Source organism: Ailuropoda melanoleuca, chromosome 20 (assembly GCF_002007445.2).
Source record: "Ailuropoda melanoleuca isolate Jingjing chromosome 20, ASM200744v2, whole genome shotgun sequence".
Taxonomy (NCBI): domain Eukaryota; kingdom Metazoa; phylum Chordata; class Mammalia; order Carnivora; family Ursidae; genus Ailuropoda; species Ailuropoda melanoleuca.
The window spans coordinates 21,420,056-21,442,114 of record NC_048237.1 but is presented as its reverse complement, the minus strand read 5'-3'; the positions used below and the strand labels follow the sequence as shown (position 1 = coordinate 21,442,114).

At 35.1% G+C, this 22,059-nt stretch overlaps 1 protein-coding gene and 1 pseudogene across 3 annotated transcripts in view; both read left to right on the top strand.

Moving 5' to 3' along the window:
* The window catches only part of MIS18BP1 (MIS18 binding protein 1), a 46,920-nt gene that overhangs the window by 12,636 nt on the left and 12,225 nt on the right, over positions 1-22,059 (top strand). The window contains exons 5-14 of one of the 3 annotated variants that reach the window (XM_034648407.1): positions 496-569; positions 2,231-2,361; positions 4,590-4,677; positions 5,642-5,799; positions 6,400-6,551; positions 7,015-7,111; positions 9,418-10,282; positions 18,098-18,270; positions 19,017-19,177; positions 21,802-21,950. In XM_034648407.1, coding sequence (XP_034504298.1) covers positions 496-569; positions 2,231-2,361; positions 4,590-4,677; positions 5,642-5,799; positions 6,400-6,551; positions 7,015-7,111; positions 9,418-10,282; positions 18,098-18,270; positions 19,017-19,177; positions 21,802-21,950 — 2,048 coding nt within the window. Of the gene's footprint in view, positions 1-495; positions 570-2,230; positions 2,362-4,589; positions 4,678-5,641; positions 5,800-6,399; positions 6,552-7,014; positions 7,112-9,417; positions 10,283-18,097; positions 18,271-19,016; positions 19,178-21,155; positions 21,345-21,801; positions 21,986-22,059 lie in introns of those variants that run through there. The other 2 variants (XM_034648405.1, XM_034648406.1) reach the window with 2 other exon arrangements.
* On the top strand, positions 10,154-17,172 carry LOC117797231 (annotated as a pseudogene).

The window sequence follows — 22,059 nt, the reverse complement described above, 5'->3', positions numbered from 1 at the left end:
ATAAATATTAGCAATCACCTTTGTAGTTTAAAGAAAATTAAATGCAACTCCAAATCAACTTTGCAAAAAAAAAAGAAAAAATGCTACATTTTTTAGGGATAAGAATGATGGTGAAGTGTATATTACACAACTGACTCTTTTATCTAAGTTATGTCTTTTGTCTTTAATGGGTCCCTAGACTTTTAGGTGATTTTTTTTTTTTTTTCTCCAGTGGTTGAGATATTTGACATAAGAATATTTGAAGTAGAACTGATTCTGGATTGGAGAAAAATTATGCAGTACAACCTCCATTCAATCTCCCTCTTTTCTGTTTCATTGTATACGAGAGTTTTTACCTTATATTTCAAATAGGATGTGATTCTTATATAGATGAGCACTAAAGAATCATTTGGATTACTTATATGAGTTTTTTCTTTTAATTTGATATAAATTGATTTTGTAATGTTTTTGCTACAAGTAACACAGGAAATATATATTTCATTTTATGCTGATTAGGTGGTCCAGCTACAGGAATGGATGATTAAAATCATTAATAATAACACTGCTATATGTGTAGAAGGAAAATTGACGTAAGTATAACATTTCAGTATTCTAATAAAATTTATAAGTGTATAAGAGCTTTTAAAAGGAGATGCATCTTCCAAAATAAAGACTTTATAACCAGGTTACAAACTGAAGCCAGAAAAGTAAAAGGACTGTGCAGAAGCTGGATGTTGATTGTAACCAGATTTCTTGTTTTCTCCTGTTAAGTTCCTTTTAGAATAGTAACAACTCAAATTTGTATACACAATGCTTTATTTTTTTCAGAGGTTCTAATAAGTGGACTGGTGTTCTCTGCTTAATTATATATGGGTAGTTAATATTTACTACGTGCATTTCAGTCCAGATTCTCACATCTAAATTGGGACAACCAGATCTAAATTACTGATCCAGAAAAGGAATCAGACTTACTTAAATCTTTACCATACAGCTACATATTAAGTAATCATTGGCACACTCTGGTTTTCCCTAAAGCAGAAGCATCATCAGGTAAGTGGGCTTTGCCTAATTTTCCTACTCTATTAGCACCATTTTCTCTTTTTCAAAACCAATTTCTTAGTGGCTAAGAAAAAAATTGTAATAAAACGTTGGAAAAAATAATATAAGATATCCCTCTTCAGGTACTCACCTAGAAGTTTATAAGTTGCTTATTTAAAGTCTGTCTTGCCCATTCTATTTCTGCTTTTCTTGGGCCAATTTCCTTAATATCAAAGAGGTGGGCTGTGTTGCCTTTTTTGGAATCCCACTGCTGCTGCCTTACCAGCTGTATGACATGGGCAAATTATTATCCTTTTTCAGTCTCAGTTTCTTCATCTGCACAATGGTAATAATAATATTACCTATTCTTTGGGTTATTTTGAATATTAAAGTAGTTAATATTTGTAAGACTTGAGAACAGTGCTTTTGGAGTGCTATTTAAATGTTAGCTAAGTAAAATAAAACAAAAAAGCACAAGATCACTGTATTAAAATATGTATGAGTTTAATCCCATTTGACCAAATGAAAGGAACTTAACTGTCATATTATAATTAGTGTGTTTATTACTAGTTATCTGATGAATTGGGCATGTTCAACATTTACCTAATACATCTTTATATTTTGTTCTATTTTATATTCCTAGCTTCATTTAAGGAAATATGAAGAGTAAATTTATGGGTTAGTGATTTGATCTTGCAGTTTTTTTTTTCCCAGTTGGAACCTCTATTTGGTACATTTCAAAGAGGAAGGTAAAAATACTTGGATGGGTAGTGAGGGTAAAAAAACCCCACAGGATTAGAGGAATCCAAACTATGTAACTGCGTGATAGCTAACACAGTATAGGCCCTTAGGAGGGGCACAGGAAAACATTCTTTGGAAACCTGGCGTCAGTTAAGATGAAGTTGCAAACATTGTCAGCCCCAGTCATTTAGGGAAGGCCCCTGCTTCCTTGCGAATGATAAATTTTGTATTAGTAATTTGGTTTGGCCACAGTACAGTTTCTTGATACATACTCTGATGATCACATTAGCCAGGCAGTTGAGTTCTGCTGCAATGTTTGGCCCACAGATGTTGTGTAATTAGAGGAATAATATTGCTTAAGTAGCTGGAGTGCAGATTTATTACTTTCTATTATTATAAACTTGTATACTTATATATGTACATTGTGATTACGGGTAAAATGTGAATATTTTGGCCTTTAATTTTCTCCTAGAGACATCACTAACATATATTGGCACAGTAATGTCATTATAGAACGGATTAAGCACAATACACTTAGGACTTTGTCAGGCAATATTTATATATTAAAAGGGATGATAGACCGGATTTCCATGAAGGAAGCAGGTAATGACTGTCTTTATTATAAATTATTTTAAATGAAATAATTAACCATATTTCTAACAGTGATAGCTATCTTTTATTCTTAATTGTTTTAAAATTATGACTCAATCAAAACAAAAAATTAAAACAGAATTGACCACATTACGTAAAACTATTATATGTGTTGACCATTTGTCTCTGATTTAATCACCCTTATTGACAGTTTAAATAAGTCCAGTTATTTTTAAAAATTCAAGTGAGTCGTTGTTATGTGAGGAATTGCTTTATGAGACTATAATTTAACTCTCTAGTTTGTCCAACCTGCCCAGCACAACCCCAGTCCTGTTATAATCTAATTTCCTGCATATGCCTTGTGCACAGTAAGAGGCTGAAGAAAAACATACCTGAGTGTTTAAGTTTGTGATTACCAGCAACAAGTTGTGGTCTCTTGGTGCTATTTGGTATCCTACCACATTTCCCTGTTACACTCACTCTCCCATCCTCCTTGAAGACTACTGCATATTTTTACAAATTTTCAATACTTCCTTTTTTCCCCTAACATGAGAGGTACTGGGAGAGAGCGGAGCACCTGAGCAATAGAAACAATCAGAAGAGAACTTCACCATCACATTTACTGACACGTTACCTTTGTTTCTGCTTTTGTTATGAATGAACTGTCCACATTCCTGTCTGAGTCAGCCTCTCCATTTGTACTCTACTTTCCATTTTCCCTCTTTTACTCAAGGATACCACTCCAGTAATTCTCCCTTATCCTGTCAAAACAAAAACCCTTTTAACCCCACTTATTTCAGCTACTGTTTACAGCAAAAACAGCTCAGATTCCAATTCCTTGAATTCTTTCCCATTTTTAAAAAAATTCTCTTTAATCATGCCTTAAACTGCAATTCTTTACCAAACAGCCCTTATAACAGAGTTACCAGTGGCCCCCACACTGCTAAATCTAGTATATTCTTATCACAGTTAGTCATACTTACCTCCTTGAAATCTTTATTTGCCTTCTGAAACAGTATATTCAGATTTTCATGCTGCCTTACTCCCTGTTCCTTCTTCGTTTGTTTATTTCACTCTTTGTTCTTTGCCTCTAAATAATGGGGTAGACTGTGGCCCTTTGTATACACTCAGTGCTGTGCTGATTTCTTTTAGGATTTAAATCTCATCTATATGGTAACAAATGCCGAATTTATATCTCTTACCAAAAAAACTCCCCAAGCCACTCAACTCATTTTTCCATTTGACATCTCCAGTAAAATGTCTGCAGGCATCTCAAACTTGATATGATCGTCTAAAACCTGGTCTTCTCCCTGAAATCTGCTTAGGTAATAGTCTTGTTGCTAGCCACAACTCTTGGAGACATCTTGAATCTTCAGTCTCTCTCACACCCACATTTAGTGGGTCAGTACATCTAATTGGCGTTATTTCCATAATTTATTAGAAAGCCAGGCCTCTGCTGACCTCTGTGTTCCAGACCTCCCTTATCTTTTGTCTGTATCATTGCAGAATCCTTATTTACCCACTTGTATTTCCATAGACTTCTCAAAATAGCAGCTTTTACAGTCCTGTTAAAGTAAGTCAAATCCTGTGGCTCCCTTGCTCACAATCTTCCTATAGCTTCCCATCTCACCCAAAGTAAAAGACCAGGTCCATAAAATGACCCCAGAGCCTTATCATCTTTCATGTTCCCCTACTGCCTCTATTCCCTTCTGAGTAGTTTCCTAGTACAAGCTTCTTTCATTCCACTCCAACTATACTAATTTTTACATCAGGCCAGGCACACTATTACCTCATAGCCTTTTATTTCGTTCCCTCTGCTTTCAGTGTTTTAATCCCATATTGCCACATGGCTCATTCCCTCATGTCCTTCAAGCTTTACTCAAATGATGCTGTTTCAGTGAGAACCTCTGTGACTGACCTTTTAAAAATGTTGCCTGTACCCTTCTTCCTCCCCCAGCATAAATACACTAGTATCTCTTTGCCCTTTGTGTAATTTTTCTCCGTAGCATTGATGACCAACAGACAGGGTGTTTATTGGTTTGCTTTCTCTTTCACACTAAAAGGCAAATTCCATGAAGGCAGGAATTTTTGTTTTGTTAACTGCTGAATCCTTAATGTCTGTGGCAGTGCCTGGCACAAAGTGAGCATTAAGTATATATTTTTTCAATGATCTAATGAACCAATGACATCTTTAAAATTCTCGGCTTTTAGATAATTGTTTTTTGTTTATTGTTAAATAGGATATCCAAATTATCTCATAAGGAAGTTTATGTTTGGCTTTCCAGAAAAATGGAAAGAGCATATTGATAATTTTCTAGAACAATTAAGGTAAGCATTTCTTAACTTTTTAAAAAGTTACTTTATTAAGGTGTAATTTACATTTGATAAAATGAACCCATTTTAGGTATAAAATTTGAGGGGCTTTTACAATTATATCTGTTCATGTAACCAGTGTAAATTGGTTTTAGTTTCTTTTTCAGGGGGATGGGGAATGCTAGTTTTGAAGTTCTCTCTGATCTTGGATTTTTAGAAAGCAGTAATACTTTACTAGAATTTCTGTCATATGGAATAAATCTAAAAGGTAAATAACACTGATGACATTTCAGGGAGCATCCTCATTCAACTACCGTTTAAGAGGCGTGTCGCTGTTAAACATGAGTGTAAAGTTCTTGGTCCTTTTTTCTTGCATTCATTCCTTCAGTAGTTATTTTCAGTTGTTTAACAGACACTGTGTTGGCACAGGGAAAGCAAAGCAAAATTCTTGCCATTAAAGGAACTCATAGGGGATACAGTGACATAATTAATCACAGTACAATTGTATAACTTACAATGCCGGGCAGGGGGGTTCCTGTAAAGAGCGAGATAGGAGGTGTTTTATGGGCATACTGCCTCTGTCAGCTATTCAGCTCTGCTTTTGTAACGGAAGAGCAACCATAGACAGTGCTTGAATGAGTGAATGTGGTGGTGTTTCAGTAAAATTTATTTCCAAATATAGGCAACTGGCAGCATTTGTCCTGTAATTTTCTTACAATATTAGCTTAAATAGAAAATAAAAGCATAGAATAGTAAACACTTAGAAGGTTCTATTTGATTCTTTTGATTTACGGTGTTGTCCTTCAGTTCTTTGTGGGGGAAGAGGTAGAAGTTATAAAGGCTTAAATAATTTAAGATTGAAGGTAATCTTTGCTGGGGGAAAACAGTTTTATCTGAGGGACTTTATTTGTATATTTAGTTTTTTGTTTTTGTTTTTTGAGAACAAGTATTAAAGGAAAAAATACATACTTATTTTTAGGGCTTGTAAAAAGAAAGAGGGAAAGGCCAGACAAAAACAGAAAACTGGAAGTTTTGTCCCTGATGTACGAAAATCCTCAAAAAATAATGCAAGAGAAAATCAAATAGATGTCCTCCAAAGAGCCAGCACTACTTATGACGTTGATTGTTGTCATTTGGGTATGTTTGCTCTTTTTTTTCTCCTGGTATAATGATAAATTCTTACATAAGCTCCACATTTATCTGTTTATACTGTATTGAGTTTTTGACTTACACTGCCCTAAAATTCTTATTTTTTAATACTTGAAAAACTGCAGTGCAGTCTGCTCATAATTAGCATTCTGCTTATTTCTTTAAATATTACATTTTAGTTCATCAGAATCAAGAACACTGATAAACGTGTCAGTGAAAGATGATTGTTCCTTCAGTTTCCTAGACTTGAGGTATTTAGGCTACCGGACCTATATTACAGATGCCTATGTTTTTATACTAAATTACATTTTTGTTAACAGAATAAAACCAGTTTGCTTTCATAGAGGGAATGGCATGTTTTTTTGAATGACCATTGCTATAAAGGTAGCTGGCAGAACTGCTGTGTCAGTTCTTTGCCAAAACTGTAATTTGTCTCACAACCCACCCTACCCCCTGCTGGAAAAAAGTATGAACATTAACTTACTACTCTTTCTAGATAACATTTTTTGAAAGTGAATTCTTTAATGTGGAAGGGCAGCTTGTCTTCTATATAATAATTTGTTGAAATCTCCATCTTTGTACACATAGAACTGAAAAATGGTAAGCACAGTAGATTGCCAGGAGCCACAGAACTAAACATGTGCCATGATAATTGCCAAAATAAACCACCATTAAGGCTCCCAGATGACCAAGTAAATAATACTTTTCAAAATGGAGGAGGAAATGACTTATCTAATCAGGTAAGTTTTTATGGTACACTGTGATATGTAGAGTGGTGGTGTGATGCTACTAAAAAGGTTTGGGACCAAATCAGAAATCATGAATTCTGTTAAATATCAGCCTTTTGTTAGTCTTGACAGTGTCTTGATATTTATTTTCTCCATGTCTCATTGGAAAAGTGCAATCAATAATAACAGAAAGTTTAGCTCTTAGAGTAAGGCTTAAATAAAGTGTGTGTGTGCGCATGCACTGACATATCACAGGTATTAAATCGATAAAGGAAGTAACTAAGATAGTGGATACCCACATGGTACTTCCAAAGCTTAAGCTCTGGCAAATGAGTTTCTGAATGCTTCCATTAATGAAATTTGTAGAACTAAAAGTACCTAGATATTTGTATGCTTGACACATACTGTGAAAATACTTGAGGTCATGTTTATAGGTAGTAGTTGTTAAAATAAAAGCTATCTTTTTGTTTTGAAGGAATTAATTGGAAAGAAAGAATATGAAAACTTGTCTTCAAAGAAACTTGAAAATTGTGAAAGAACAAACAAAACGATAATTAAAAGTCAGAAGCAAGGTAATATATCTTTATTGGTTTTATAACAAGCAGACAGCTTTTATTTGAAATGTTTTTAATATAATAAAAATGGTCTCATAAATTTCCGAATCTAAAATGGTAAACCAAGTATTTCAGTGGTTATAAATGTCGGGGGTGTTTTGTTGTTTTTTGTGGGTTTTTTTTTTTTTAAACCTTTTTTTTTTCTTTAATTGAAGCATAATTAACATACGGTGTTATTAGTTTCAGGTATACAGTAGGGTTTTGTTTTTCTATATAACATGATTTGCATAATAAAATAATCCATTACCTTACATACCATATTTACTTGTAGGTTTGCCTCCCTTAATCTAGGTACTAAATAATTTTTATTTACTTACTTTTTAACCTTTTTTTTTTAAAGTAAACTATACACTCAATGTGGGGCTCAAACTGACAACCCTGAGATCAAGAGTCACGTGCTCTACCAACTGAGCCAGCCAGACACCCCTAATTTTATTTTTAATCACAAAACATTATTTTAAATATGCTTTTTGGAATGTTTAAGGTGATATATCTTTATTGGTTTACATTTAAAAGAAACGTTTAAAGACTATGAATCTTTTTATGAAATTAATGCCATCATTTAGCTATGTGTAAGTGTTGATTTTCAATATGATTTCATTGAAATCCTGCATAACAGAATTTAAAGAGCCTTTTCTCTGTACCTTAACAAGTTTAAAATTTCATACTGAGTTAAATCCATCAGCTTAGTAGCATTTTTATTTCTTCTTAAAAGTGAAAGGAAGTGAAAGTGAAGAACATTTGTAAGTGTTTAAAGAAGTAGAGAGGAAAAGCAATACTATTTAGACTATCAGGATCATGCAACTTAGGTTAAAGTATCCAGAATAGGATAAATCTTTATTCAGATTATTTAATAAAATGAATAAAAATATTCAGAATTAAAAGTATTTTGTTTAAAATTAGAAAGTTCAAAATTTTCAAATTGCCAGTTGAACATTTGAATCAGATTTATGTGAGGAATTAAAACACTTCCCTCATGAAGATAGATGATTCCATTGAGAAATCTTGTAGACACTTTCTTGATTACTTTTGATTAATACCACTTCTCCATGAATTATAATTTAGTGGCTTCTTTTCTCCCCAGCATCCAACATTACTCATCCGTCTTTCATTTTATCATTCATCTTGTAAAATGGTACATAATATGTGTAGGTTGTTGCAGTATTTCACTATGACGATTGGTGTGATTATTTATAATTTGTATACATTATTTATAAATGCAGTTGGATAATTTATAATTAGAAGTTAATTTAGTTTGGCTTCTGATTTCTTAAGTTTCAAATTGGAGAATTTCTCTCATTTTAATTTGCTTTCTTTAGTGACACAGTATAATAAAGATTCCCAAGTTCTGATTTGGTTGTTATCCCATGATGTTTCATGGAGTTTGGGCAACTCAACAAAACTATGTTTCCATTGCCACCATTAGGGATGAGAATGGGCCACACAGATAGAGTTCCTTGTTCCCCTAACGAGGATAGCTTGCATTTCATGTAAGGAATTACATACCTAGTAAGGTTTTAGCAACCCTAGTGGTTTTCTTATGTCACCTAAATATTTTACCTCTAAAGAGTTGATTTAACAAATATTTTTGTATCATTTACTGCATATTTGAAAGGCTCTGTCCTATAACAACAAAAAAAATCCAAAAATGAAAACAAAATTCTTATTATTAAGGATTTTTTTTTTTGCAGTATAGTTCAAAGATAAGACAAGTTTGTATTTATAATGCAAGGCACATTGTCAAACATGGCATTATTTAAAAGTATTCTGGAAATTTGAAGGAGAACTTCCATTCAGTTGATGGAATTAGGACAAAGTTTGTGCATTAGGCAGATTAGAGAATGGAATTAAAACAAGTAGTGATATGGTTTGTGAGTGAAGAAAACTTTCCAAGTAGAATGCTATTAGTGGAAGTTGAGAATCAAGAAAATTGGGAGAAATAGTGGTCTAGTAGACATAGAATATGGTTCACATTTGAGTACAGTGAGAGATCAGCACTTCACTGAAGGCCAGAAGAGGAGTTTATGTGTACATTAAGTAGACTTAAGAAGTCACGGAGCAGTTGGTATAGAAAATATGTTTACAATGAAGGGGCCCTAACCTGAACAGACTGGTGCATCAGGAAGACTAATAATGAGAGTAGTACGTAGAATGGAGCTTATGGGGGAAAAAACAATGTATTTTATTTTAGAAAAAAAAATTCTGTGCTTTGTTTGTAGCTAACTTGAGATTTTGATCTTTGGTTTTGTCTTATGAAATTAAAGAGAGAACTGAAGATTCGAATGTATCCGTTGACATTCTAACCTCAAGACAACCGTTTTTCTCAGATGAAGAAAGAAAATGTATGGCTCTTAATCAGAAGGAAGCTTATATTTTAGTGACACCACTTAAGTCTAAAAAAGTGATAGAACAAAAATGCATGAAGTATAATCTGTCCTCTGGCACTATTAAAGCGGTAACAGATTTTGCAGTGTCAAAGCATCAAAAAGAAAATAAATCAGACTTAAATGGAACTGCACATTTGATCAGTAAGCCCACAAAGACCTTCAAAAATGCATTTGAGTATAGTGTGGATCATAAAAATAAAAACAAGGAAGATCGCAGTGAATGTGATTTACTCATGGTCAACCAGAAAATCAAAATATCTAGTCCTAAAAAGCAACAAACTGTCACCTCTGACTTAAAGAAAAATACAAGGTTGTTACCAAAATTGAAGAAAATCAAAAATGCATCTATGTCATTTTATGAGCATCAGTCCTCATCAGATTTGTCTAGTGAAGAGAGCGAAACAGAAAGGGGAATTAGAAAAAAAGCTGAAATTGCTAAGAAAACCAGAGCAAGGAATACCAAAAAAACAGTGGTTCACCTGAGGAAAAGCGCAAGAACCACAAGGAAAATCCCAGTGATTTCTGAATCTGAAACTGAAGAAAGTGAAAGTGAATTTTATATCAAACAAAAGAAAGCTAGATGTTCTGCTAAAGAAATTTTTCAGAAATCTGGTATTAGGAATGAGTCTCCAGTTATTGAGGCGATGGGATCTAATGAGACAAATAGGCATTCCTTTGAATGTTTTCCTGGTATAGTTCAAGATGAAGAATGGAATGAGAAGGAATTACAGAAACTTCATTGGTGAGTAGTTAAATTTGACTCTGAAATATCTAGAGTGGCCACAAAACAGTTGAAGATCTAAAAATTCCAATAAGGAGCTAATTTAGTGACCTCTAATCATTAATATGGAAGATATCCAAAATCACATGGAGAGAAATTTATACAAAGAACAGAGGGAGAATACAGATAACTTCTAACTAGGTACTTTGTGGCCATCTCTACAGCTTGCATATGAGCAAAAGAAAAGTTAATCTTCCTTTCTTTCCCATTTAATGTTTCAAGACAGCTACCCTCCCCCTCAGGAAAAGGGTAACTATGTGAGGGGGGTGGATGTATCATTTAACTTGCTTGTGGTTATCATTTCACACTGAACATGTATATCAAGTGATCCCATGTACACTTTATACAATTTTGACAATTATACCTCAACTAAGGTGGGGAAAAATATTGTAAAAGAGAAACGCTGCTGTCTCAGATAATCATATTTTAAGAAATATTTTATAGTTAAATTTACTATTACAAAACCTTAAAGCTGAATACAGACCTGCAGATTATTTAAATATGGCCTTTTCCCCTGCATTTACAGAATAGAAACAGCCTTAGAAATTAGATGATCCATCCTAGGTTTCGTGGTTAGTGCTGCTAATAAACTAAGTATAACAAGAATGGTATTTAGCTGCATAGACTTGACAAGCAGTTTGAGTAGTGCAGTAGCATTGGAAGCTAGAGCATAACTGAGCAGTGGAGAGTGAATGAGAGAGTAAAAGTGGATAACACAAGAAATTGACAGTGACAGGGAACAAAAAAATGGATAGGTAATAGAAGACTGTGAAGATAAGGGAAGACGTATGTTTGGTTGGTTGCTTGTTTGTTTGTAAGAGGACTCAAGCCAGAGTATGGTGGTGTGATGGGAATGATCTAGTAGAAAGAAAGGAAGATGTGACTGATAAGAGAGAAGATAGAAACATACCACGATCAGTGATTCATTTGCTTGAGTGCTCCCTAACCTTGTAACATTTGGAATTCATTTTCATATCTACCTTCTTGAAACACTCTTGAAATCTCTGTGCCACTGTGTTCCTTCTCTTTCATTTTCCTAAATGTTCCTTCTCTGTCTTATTTTCAGGCAGAGAATTTTCCTTCTTCTCAGAAGTTCTTGGTTTTGGCTGCTTTCTTGCTATGATAATGTAGTCCTCAGTGATCTTTTCCTTCCATAGTTCTAACTTTACTCTTTGAACAGGGATTCCCAAATCTGTAACTCTAGTCTTGAATTCTTGTATTTAGATTTATATTTCCCATGGGGCACCTGGGTGTCTCAGTCAGTTACACATCTGCTTTTGGCTCAGGTCATGATCCCGGGGTCCTGCTTCTCTGCCCCTCCCCCCACTTGTGTTCTCTCTCTTTGCCTGCTGATCTACTTGGCCTGACATTCCTGATTCTGAAAATGTAATTCCTTCAGTCAACTAGGATTAAACTTTGTCATTACTGATTTTTGTTTTTAAATCAAAGTAGTTCTCAAGGAGCTATAGATTTTTCCACAGGATCATTCCATCTGCATCTTTTCTCTTCACACTACTTTTTTTCAGACTTCTAATACCTGCCTGAACTGTGGAAGTAGCCTTATATTTTTACTTTGTTATTTGCATCTTTGTAAACTGTTTTATGTCTCTCCAGATTAATTTTAATGTATAGTTGTGCTTCTAACATCAGAAATCTTCCCTGCATTCTTACTAATCTTCAAATTACATAGAGATCCTTCTGCCTTGTACTGACAGCATACAATACTTTTAATTATCCTTTCCAGCTATATCTCCCATCATTTGTTATAGTAAAGGTTGTTCAGCCTTTACTGTATATCCATATCATCAACTATTATTTTAATGGCTGAAATTAAGATTCCAGTTCCTGATGAGATGAGGAAAGCACATTCTAGTCTCTTTTTCTGTGCAGCTATGAACAGAATGCATGGAATAGCTTTGTCAGCAAAAACTCAGGAAGGTAAATACTGCAAGCCGATTAGGAAAGAATAGAATTTTAAGTACCACTGAAGTGGGGGCGTATGGCTAGTTTTCCCTCTGGTGTTCCTTAACTTAGATTAAAGCCACTTAAAACCTAGAAGTGGGCACTGAGGCATGACTAAGAATTCAAAGAAAAGCCCTCCACTTCTGGCTTGGGGAGAAGGGAAGGGGACCACTAACACTCAGACACAGAAGAAATTCCCCAGTTCTCTTTCTTTTTCTTTTTTCCTTTCTCTTACGTCATAGTCTCCATGTAATCCTGCAAGGGTGAAAATCACAGCAGCATGTGGGGCCCACATGTACCTAATACTCTGAAAAGTGGGAAACTTTCCTCCAATTACGTATAGATCTCCAAAGGGTAGGACAACTGCGGCGCCTGGGTGTCTCAGTCAGTTAAGTGTCTGCCGTCAACTCAGGTCCTGGGATCAAGCCCTGTGTCGGGCTCCCACTCATCGAGGAGTCTGCTTCTCCCTCTCCCTCTGCCCCTTCTCCCCACCCCAGCCCCATGCTCTCTCTGTCTCTCTCAAATAAGTAAAATCTTTAAAAAACAAACAAAAAAGGTAGGGCAACATGTGTTGCATTTTTCTCTTTCTGTCCTTTGTGCTTGGCACTACATAAAGACTTGTATGAAGTGAACCGCAGAGCTGGGTAACTAAAGCCCAAAGTTTCTGCCAGAGAACCAAAAACAGGAGCCCTGGGGAACTAAAAATTGCTAAGGGAGGAGCTAGGGAAAGCAACCCTATATAAAGTTGTTTATGAACTTTTGGGCTTACCCCTGAGTTGCACATGTGAGGATCTGATCCTAAACAGCATACCCAAGACCAAACTAAGAGGTAGACTACCACCCAGTTTCTAAGCCAGCCAGCCACTCAGTGTCCCCCACACAGGATATTTTAATAGCATTGCAAAGCTTTAAAAATAGAACATACTGAAACTACAACCACAAAAGACTGATTGGAATTTATAGCTCAGGTTATAACCAGATTGACTGCCTGCTAAAACAAAAATATTAGCATTCTCCATAGGTAAACACGACAAAGAGTTTTACAGTATTTCAAAATGCCTACGAAATAGTCCAGAATTAGTATATGAAGAAACAGGAAAATCTCAACTCATGGAAAAAAAAAGATGCTAATGCTGAGATGACACAGATGTTGTCATTATCTGACAAGATTGTGAAACAGGTATATTAAAATCCTCCAGGAGCCTTACCTAAGAGCTGACAAGATGGCAGAAGCGGAGCAGAAGAACAACAGCTTCTGCAAGTTGACCTACAGCGCAGTCCTCGACCAGCTGCTGGACAGTCCTCAGAGGTTGATGCCGCTGTACAGCGCCCAGCAGCAGCGGAGGCTGAACCCGGGTTTGTGGAGGAAGCCATGGCACTCACTGCTGGAGCACCTGTGGAAGGCCAAGAAGGAAGCTCCTCCCTATCGCATAGCCCAGGATGGTTAAGGAGCACCTACGGGACATGATCATCATGCCCAAGATGGCGGGCAGCATGGTGGCTGTCTACAATGGCAAGACCTTCAGCCGGATGGAAATCAAGCCCGAGATGATTGGCCATTACCTGGGCAAGTTCTTCACCACCTACAAGCTTATAAAGCACTGCAGGCTCGGCATCAGGACCACTCACTCCTCCCACTTCATCCCTCTCAAGTAGCCTGTTCGGCCAGTAAAGGCACAGACTTCTTTAGTCAAAAATTTTTTAAAAACTCCAGAAACTAAAAGCAAACATTCTTGAAAAGAACAGAAATTTAGAAAATTTCAGACATAGAAGACAAGGATCAAATGAAAATTTTAGAACTGGGAAATAAAATAATCAAAATAAAAAACTTGGTAGGCTCAATAACAATGGAAATGGCAAAGGAAGGAGGCAGTCAATATCAGAAATGAAGGAATAACAAGAGAAATGGTAGCTATCTGGATAAATACAACAGACTGTTTTCTTGAGTTCTTTAAAATGTTTAATGGTTGATAGGAAATATTACATTGTATGGTGGAGTTTTCAATATATGTAAATTTAATACATAAAACAACTACAATAATGAGAGGAAGGATGAAGAGACTTATGGTGGTAAATTTTCTATTCTACTTGAAGCAGTAAAATATTGATTCTAAGTAGACTATTAAGTATGTTTGTAATAATCCCTAGAGCAACTACTAAGAAACTATTCAGAGGTATTTTCAAATATATAATAGATAAAATACTAAAAAAAATAGTTAACCCAAAAGAAGACAGCAAAGGAGAAATAGAAAACAGAACAAAGCAGAAAGCAAATAAAATGATTGACCTAAATCCAAACATAATTACATTAGTTGTCTGAATGCACCATTTAAGACAGATTGTTAGAATGAATTTTAAAATATCCCTGCTATAGTGCCATGTAAGAGAAATTTCAAATATGAATAGGTAAGTTACAAATTGAAGGATAGAAAAACACTATGGAAACTCATAGCTGAAGTGGCTGTACTAAAACCTGTCAAAGATTGCAGTACTAAGAAAATTATCAAGGATAAAGAACATTACAAAATGAGAGAAATGTCAGTTCACCAGGAAGACAACAATCTTAAATGTATATGCACCTAACAAAAAAACCCTCAAAATACATGACTCAAAATCAGAACTAAAAGGAAATTACTAAACTGAAAAGATAGGTAAAACCACATTTATAGTTGGAATCATCAATGCTTTTCTCTTGTAATTGACTAGTAGAAAATTAGCAAGGCTATAGAAGAACTGAACAACACCATCAACCAAGTATCTAATCAACATTTGTAGAACAGTCCCCCCAACAATATGGGAAAAAATACATTTTTTTCCAAGAGTAGGTGGATCATTTACCAGATAGAACATTGACAAGGTCATAAAAACATCTTAACAAATTTAAAATAACTGAAGTCATGCATAGGGTGTTTGTTTTCTGACCATAGTTGAATTAAACCACACATTAATAAAACAGGAACATTTCCAAGCAGTTGAAAGTTAAATAGCACACTTGTGAATAATCCATGGGTCAAAGAGGAAGAAGTCTTGGGAGAAAAGATACTGAACTGAACAGGAATGAAAATATATCAAAATTTGTGGTGTGAGCACAGAAGTTCACAACTTTATGGCGTGGTTTTATACAGTTCATCTCTGTTGATTTCTACGGAACTTCCTACATAAATCATGGTACATTCTTAGAATGAATGGACTACTGAGAAAAAGTAAGAACTATTGATATATGTAACAACCTAAATGAATTTCAAAGGCATTATGCTGGGTGAAAAAAAAAAAAGCCAGCTCAAAAGGTTATATACTGTGTAATTCCATTTCCAGAATTCCATTCTGAAAGACAAAACTAAGAAAACAGATCAATGATTGCCACTGAGTATAGTGGACAACAAAGAGGAAGAACTAGGAATTTTTTCATTGTAATGAAACTGTTAACATACCCTAATTGTGATCATGGTTATACAAATCTTTATATTTGTTAAGATTCATAGAACCATATCTAAACAGACAATTTTACTGTATGATAACTTAAAAAAAAAAAAAGTTAAGGTGCCTAGACTGCATACTATTAAAATATTTAGATATGGCAGGTTTGGGTTTGGGCTCTGCTTTTCTAGTTTTTTTCAAAGCTCTAACCTACAGCCCTGCCTTTGAAATTTACCATATTACAAATATGGACTACTTTCTATTCCTTAACCTTATGTCCTGTCTCCTTCTCTTCATTTTTTTACCAATACTGTTGCCTTATTTTCAACTGTTATATTTTGTCCATCCTTCAAATTTTATCTCACATGTCAGTCACTCCAACCTTTCCTTGTCATCACCTATTCCTAACACCCCACGTAACTAGATACAATGCTTCTTTCTTAATTAGATATAATACTTAATGCTTCTTGGAACATAAAGCAGTTCCAATCCTGACTGCGTAGCAGAACAATCACCTGAGGAGCTTTTTATTCAGAGTGTTGCCACTGCAAACCTACTAAACTGAAGTCTTCAGGGGTAGTCTGTGAATCTGTTTGCTTATTTTAATAACTCATTTGCTTACTTGTACATTTGATGTAAGCTCCTCAAGTGATTCTTAGTTGCAGCCCACTGCTTTGTACTCCTCATCATGCTTATAACCTAGTTAGCAAGTAATCACTCTAAGAGGTTTATGAAAATATATCAGGGAAATCTGACTTACCTTAAGCAGATACTTGAACTAAGATCTGAAGGACAAATAAAAATTATTTAAGCCATATTTTCATGATAAGATCATTTTAAATAAAACAACATATATAAAAGTAGAAAGGAAGAAAGCGTATTTAGAAATACTGAAAGGACGCCAAAAAAATCAGTCCAGAAAGTGAGGGCAGAAGAGTGCAGGATGAGATTAGAAAGATAAGAACAGTGTAAAAGTCATATTAAATACTTTGGTTTTATGCTAGTGAGTTTTAAAACAAGTTGTATTTTTCTCCCTCTGTCACCTATAAAAGGAAGTCTCAAGTAGGATTGGAGTGACACTATATTTGCTTTTTAAAATTATCTGGAATAAAGTAGAGATGTGTTAATTACAGATTAATTTCTTATTAAATGCATTAAGTATTTTTATTATGAAGAATAGTCCTGGCAGTTTTATACTTGCAAATTAATAATGTACACAAATAGGGAAGCTTGAGCCTCCAAATCCTTTTAGCGCTCCACTTTAGAACACCTGTGGAATAATTATGCAAAAAAGTAGAGCATTCATTAGCGTTTAATGCCTTTAAGTACTTGTCTTCTTTTATGCATTGAGTACTATAATCAACTTGTACCTGTTCACAAGAGCTGATTCATACGGATTTATAATTAGATAAATTTATTAAGTAATACCCTAAACTCATCATTTCCTAATTATTTTACTACATTTTATTATCTCTGCCTTAAGGTTCTTTACATCAATTATATCTGCATGGTGGAAATTCTATATAATTGTGTCCTATCACACATTTCGTACTCCACGTTCAGGGACATCATGTTGGTAGCTTGAAATCAGCCACGATAGAGGTATTTACAATACGGAAATTGGCAAACGCTACAAATAAGGACTTTTTAACCAGAGAGCTGGTTTTTAAAATTTACCAGCATAATGCTGCATAGGTTAATTGGTGAGTTAAGTAGATCTTTTCTGGCTAAACTCTCAGCTTAACCACAATATGTAAGAAACTGTTTGGGAAGGGAGGGGAGCAGAAATATGTGTACTAGTTTCTAAATACAAATAAAACTTTCAGAATATAACTCATTTATTAAATTGGGTGACTACCTCATATTGGCTAACAGTTTTTTTCTCTTTCAATTTTCATTTCCCTCAATTATTACATATAAAATACTGCATTCTGTAAATTATGATAGAATGAGAGCAAGAATAACACTTTTTAATAAGAATTTATAACTAAGAGTATATAGCAACTAAGAGTTCATTTTCCAATGTACTTAGCACCAGTAAGGTTTGAGCAAGTGTTGAAAAGTTAGTCATGCTAGAGTACCCCAGAAGATCAGATCACTGATGGCTGAACTTAGGAAAAATATGTTGAAAGAAAGACCTGAGATGAATTTCAGGTTTCATAGAGTACAACAAAATAGAAGATACCTACCAGATATGTCAAGTTACATCTTCGTATTTTAAGCACTCAAGTAAGTTACTGAGTGGAAGGAATAGTATTTTCTTCCCTGTTATCTAGAATGATTTTGGTTAAAATTCCTTTAGCTCAATAAATCTCATTGATTTAGTGGTATGTATTCAGGAGGTGGTTTTTATTGATTTGAATTTCTTGTTCTTTAACTGGATTTGGTCTTCCATAGTGCTTTTGCATCTCTTCCAAAGCACAAACCTGGTTTCTGGTCAGATGTAGCTATGGCTGTCGGCTCTCGATCTGCTGAAGAATGCCAGAGGAAATACATGGAGGATCCCAGAGAAAAAGGATCCCAGAAACCTGTCACTAAGAAAAAAACAGTCAATCCCAAAGGCCAAAATGGTAACCTTTGTAAATTGTTTGTGCCTAGTTCTCAGTATTGATTTCTAATCATTCACTAGATATATGTACCCATGTATTGTCATCTTATAGGTATTTTCTCCAAATTTTAAAGCTAGAAAGAATTCTAAAGATCATCTGTTTTAAGTCTTATCTAGATAGTTAATTCCATCAGTAGTAGCCTTAGCAGCCTTGTGCTTTGAATTTGTTCTAGGAAATCTGCAGTTAGATCCAAAGATTTCAGCATCTGGATTATTGTTATAAGAGTCTAATTTAATTGGAGGCCACTTGGGTAGGGCCCCCTAGAAATTCATAATAAAATTCAAAGTAAATTTAGTTTTCATATTCCCCAGGAGTACACATTCCTGCTCAGGGTTTATGACAGAGCGTATACTAACCTTTCAGAGTATCCTATCCCTGTTTTAATTCAATAAAGTTTATATTTTTATAAAATCAATTAATAGGCGTTCAGCAAGGGGAATGTAGGAGGTAACCTTTCCTTCCCACTGGATAAAGACATTTTCCACCTCACCCAGGCTAATCTTATGTAGTTTCTTCATGAGTATCTTGTGGACTAATTATATTGCATAGATCCCAATACAGAAAGAATCTTTTGTTATGTAAGAGACTTATTAATAGAGGATGAGTTTACTTAATATAAACAATTTAGATTTTGCAAAGTCTGTTAACGTTAGAGCAGTTACTATAAATGACCAAGTCCTTATCAAAATGTTTTGCTGACTCCTAAGGCAAGATAGGTGATGCTGATAAGAAGCAAATTATTAAGATAACTGCCAAAGTGGGAACTCTTAAGAGGAAACAGCAAATGAGGGATTTTCTGGAACAGTTGCCAAAAGATGATCATGATGATTTTTTCAGTACAACACCTTCGCAGAATCAGAGAGTTCTGGTAAGAGTCTTAAGTGCATGAAATCATTGCTTTCTTTATATTGACTTTTATATCTTTCATTTTTATGTATGGTTAGTGTTCATCCCTAATAATTTAGGCCAAGGATTGATAGTTCCACAGACATGACCCAAAGTATACAGTATAGGAAGCAGTCTGCCAGCACATGCTCTTCTCATCAGTGTCCAGAGTCCGTCTTTCAGTGCGTTTCAAAGGTAATGGGTGTAGAGCCAAATTGAAAACCCAGAAATGTTTAAATAGCTAAATGTATATATTTAAAATTTCATATGCAATGAGGCAAACTTATAAAATTATTACCTACTGTATAGTAAATTCAGTGGAGGGATTTAGTGGCAGCACAAAGTTGACATTAAAATGTATAAAAAAATTTTTATAGTATAAAAAATCGTGTAACTAAAATCCTCAGTGATTGGGAAAAAATATTTACAACAAATAAAGCCAGCGTTTATAATATGAAGAACTAATTCAGATGTTACTAGAATTAGGGGCGCCTGGGCGGCTCAGATGGTTTAAGTGTCTGCCTTTGGCTCAGGTCATGATCTCAGGGTCCTGGGATCAAGTCCCACATCTGGCTCCCTCCTCAGTGGGGAGTCTGCTTCTCCCTCTCCCCTCCACTTATGCTCTCTCTCTCTGTGTGTCTCAAATGAATAAATAAAATATTTTTTTAAAAAGTTACTAGTGTTAATAAAATTTGTCTGACTTTGGCTCAGGTTATGATCTCGGGGTCCTGGGATCGAGCCCCACGTCAGGCTCCCTGCTCAGTGGAGTGTCTGCTTCTCCCTCTGCCCCTCCCCCCACTCATGCTCACTCTCTCTCTCTTAAATAAATAAAATCTTTAAAAACAATTGTCAAGATGGCAAGGAAAAGGTGGGCAAGAAAAAATTCAAAAGGCTGAATGAATACTTGGGGAGGTGGTTATATTAGCTGACAAAGGAAAATAAGTAAACCATATGTATATATTCTAAGTTACGGAATCTTTTGTAAAACTAAGTTAAAATATCCACTAACAAAAGCAGTGGAGATACTGATGTAGCCATACGTTAGTGGATGTAAAATGAATCATACCTTTGGAAAGCATCATGGCCATGTTCAAGAACCATTAGACTAATTGTATTCATTAGAATTTATCCTACGAAAAGAAGTCAAAAATCTTTTTTTTTTTTTAAGATTTTATTTTTTGAGAGAGGGAGAAAACACAAAGGGAGAGTGAAAGGGAGAGCCAGACTCCCCACTGAGCAGAGAGGCTGATGCGGGGCTCAATCCAGGACCCTGAGATCATGACCCAAGCTGAAGGCAGACGCTCAACCAACTGAGCTACCCAGGCACCCCGAAGCCAAAAATCTTGACGAAGATAATCACTGCAGGTTTATCTTTACTGGAAGCAATGTATATATACAATAAGGATGTTCTTCATAAACAGTCAAGTACAATATAAATATTAATTGCAAATTTGAGACTATTTCTAGAATTTAAATGTAAATGTTAAGAATATTAAGATCAACGCAAAAATGGATAGATATAGACAACTGATAGAAGTGTAAAAATTGTTTTAGTGAGCTAAACTTCAGGGGTAATTTTTTTATTCACTCATTTCTTAGTATTGTTACATCATCTCCAATATTAAAAGGCTACACAATGCTTTAAGAATTTAGTAACATCATTATCTGAGGTTTTTAGCCTACACAGATAATAAAGGGAGGTATTTTAAGGGAGCCATCTGAGGCTCTTACTGTGTTCCCTGCATAACAACCATGGTCCTTTAGGGGTTATATCCTTTATATAATTCTACCATCATTTCAGGTTTCTCTAAGGTTTTAATGCAAAGGAAGGTATCATCTTAATGAGGACTGAATTGTTTATTGGAAAGGTATATACACAAAAGTTTAATGTTGCTTGAGTTCCTATTAAGTGCCAAGCATAATAATCAATTAATTAGTTCTGTTTTGTTCTATTTACACAGAGATAAGCAAACCATGACCCACGGATCAAATCTGGCAGTCCACATTTTTTAGAAACAAAATTTTATTGGAACAGACATCTTCATTGTTTACTTAGTATTTCTGCTTTCATGCTACAACAGCAGAGTTGTATATTTGGGACAGAGACTATGTGGACCACAAAGCCTAAAATATATACTGTCTGACCCTTTACAGAGAACATCTGCTGACCCCTGGGTCTTTTCACAACTTTTAGAAATAGGCGTCAATGGGGCGCCTGGGTGGCACAGCGGTTAAGCGCCTGCCTTCGGCTCAGGGCGTGATCCCGGCATTATGGGATCGAGCCCCACGTCAGGCTCCTCCTGTATGAGACTGCTTCTCCCTCTCCCCCTGCTTGTGTTCCCTCTCTCGCTGGCTGTCTCTATCTCTGTCGAATAAATAAATAAAAAATCTTAAAAAAAAAAAAAAAGAAATAGGCGTCATTGTCTCTGTTTAACACAGTAGAACTGAAATTTTTTAAAGGCCAAGGCTCTGTTCTGTAACCACTGATATGTTTGGTTATCTCAGTGGAAAAGACAACTTATTAGGCCACCCAAAAACATTTAGTAATAATGAGAAATTCCATTTTTATGGTTGTCTCCTGGCTCATAATAAATATTTGTTTTCTAGTTGCCAAGTCTGCAGGACAGTGCAGAAGAGGATGATATTCTGCCAAGTATGGACAAAAATCCAACAACTCCATCATCAGTTGTCTTTCCACTGGCAAAAACTCCTCAGTGTCAGCACGTCAGTCCTGGCATGCTAGCCTCTATAAATAGGTAAATATGCATATGATACTGTAGTTCTCTGCATCAGCATTTAACATTTCATGAGTTGAATAGTAGATGTCAATAATGAGAAGAGTTATTATTTAAAAAAAAAAAAAAA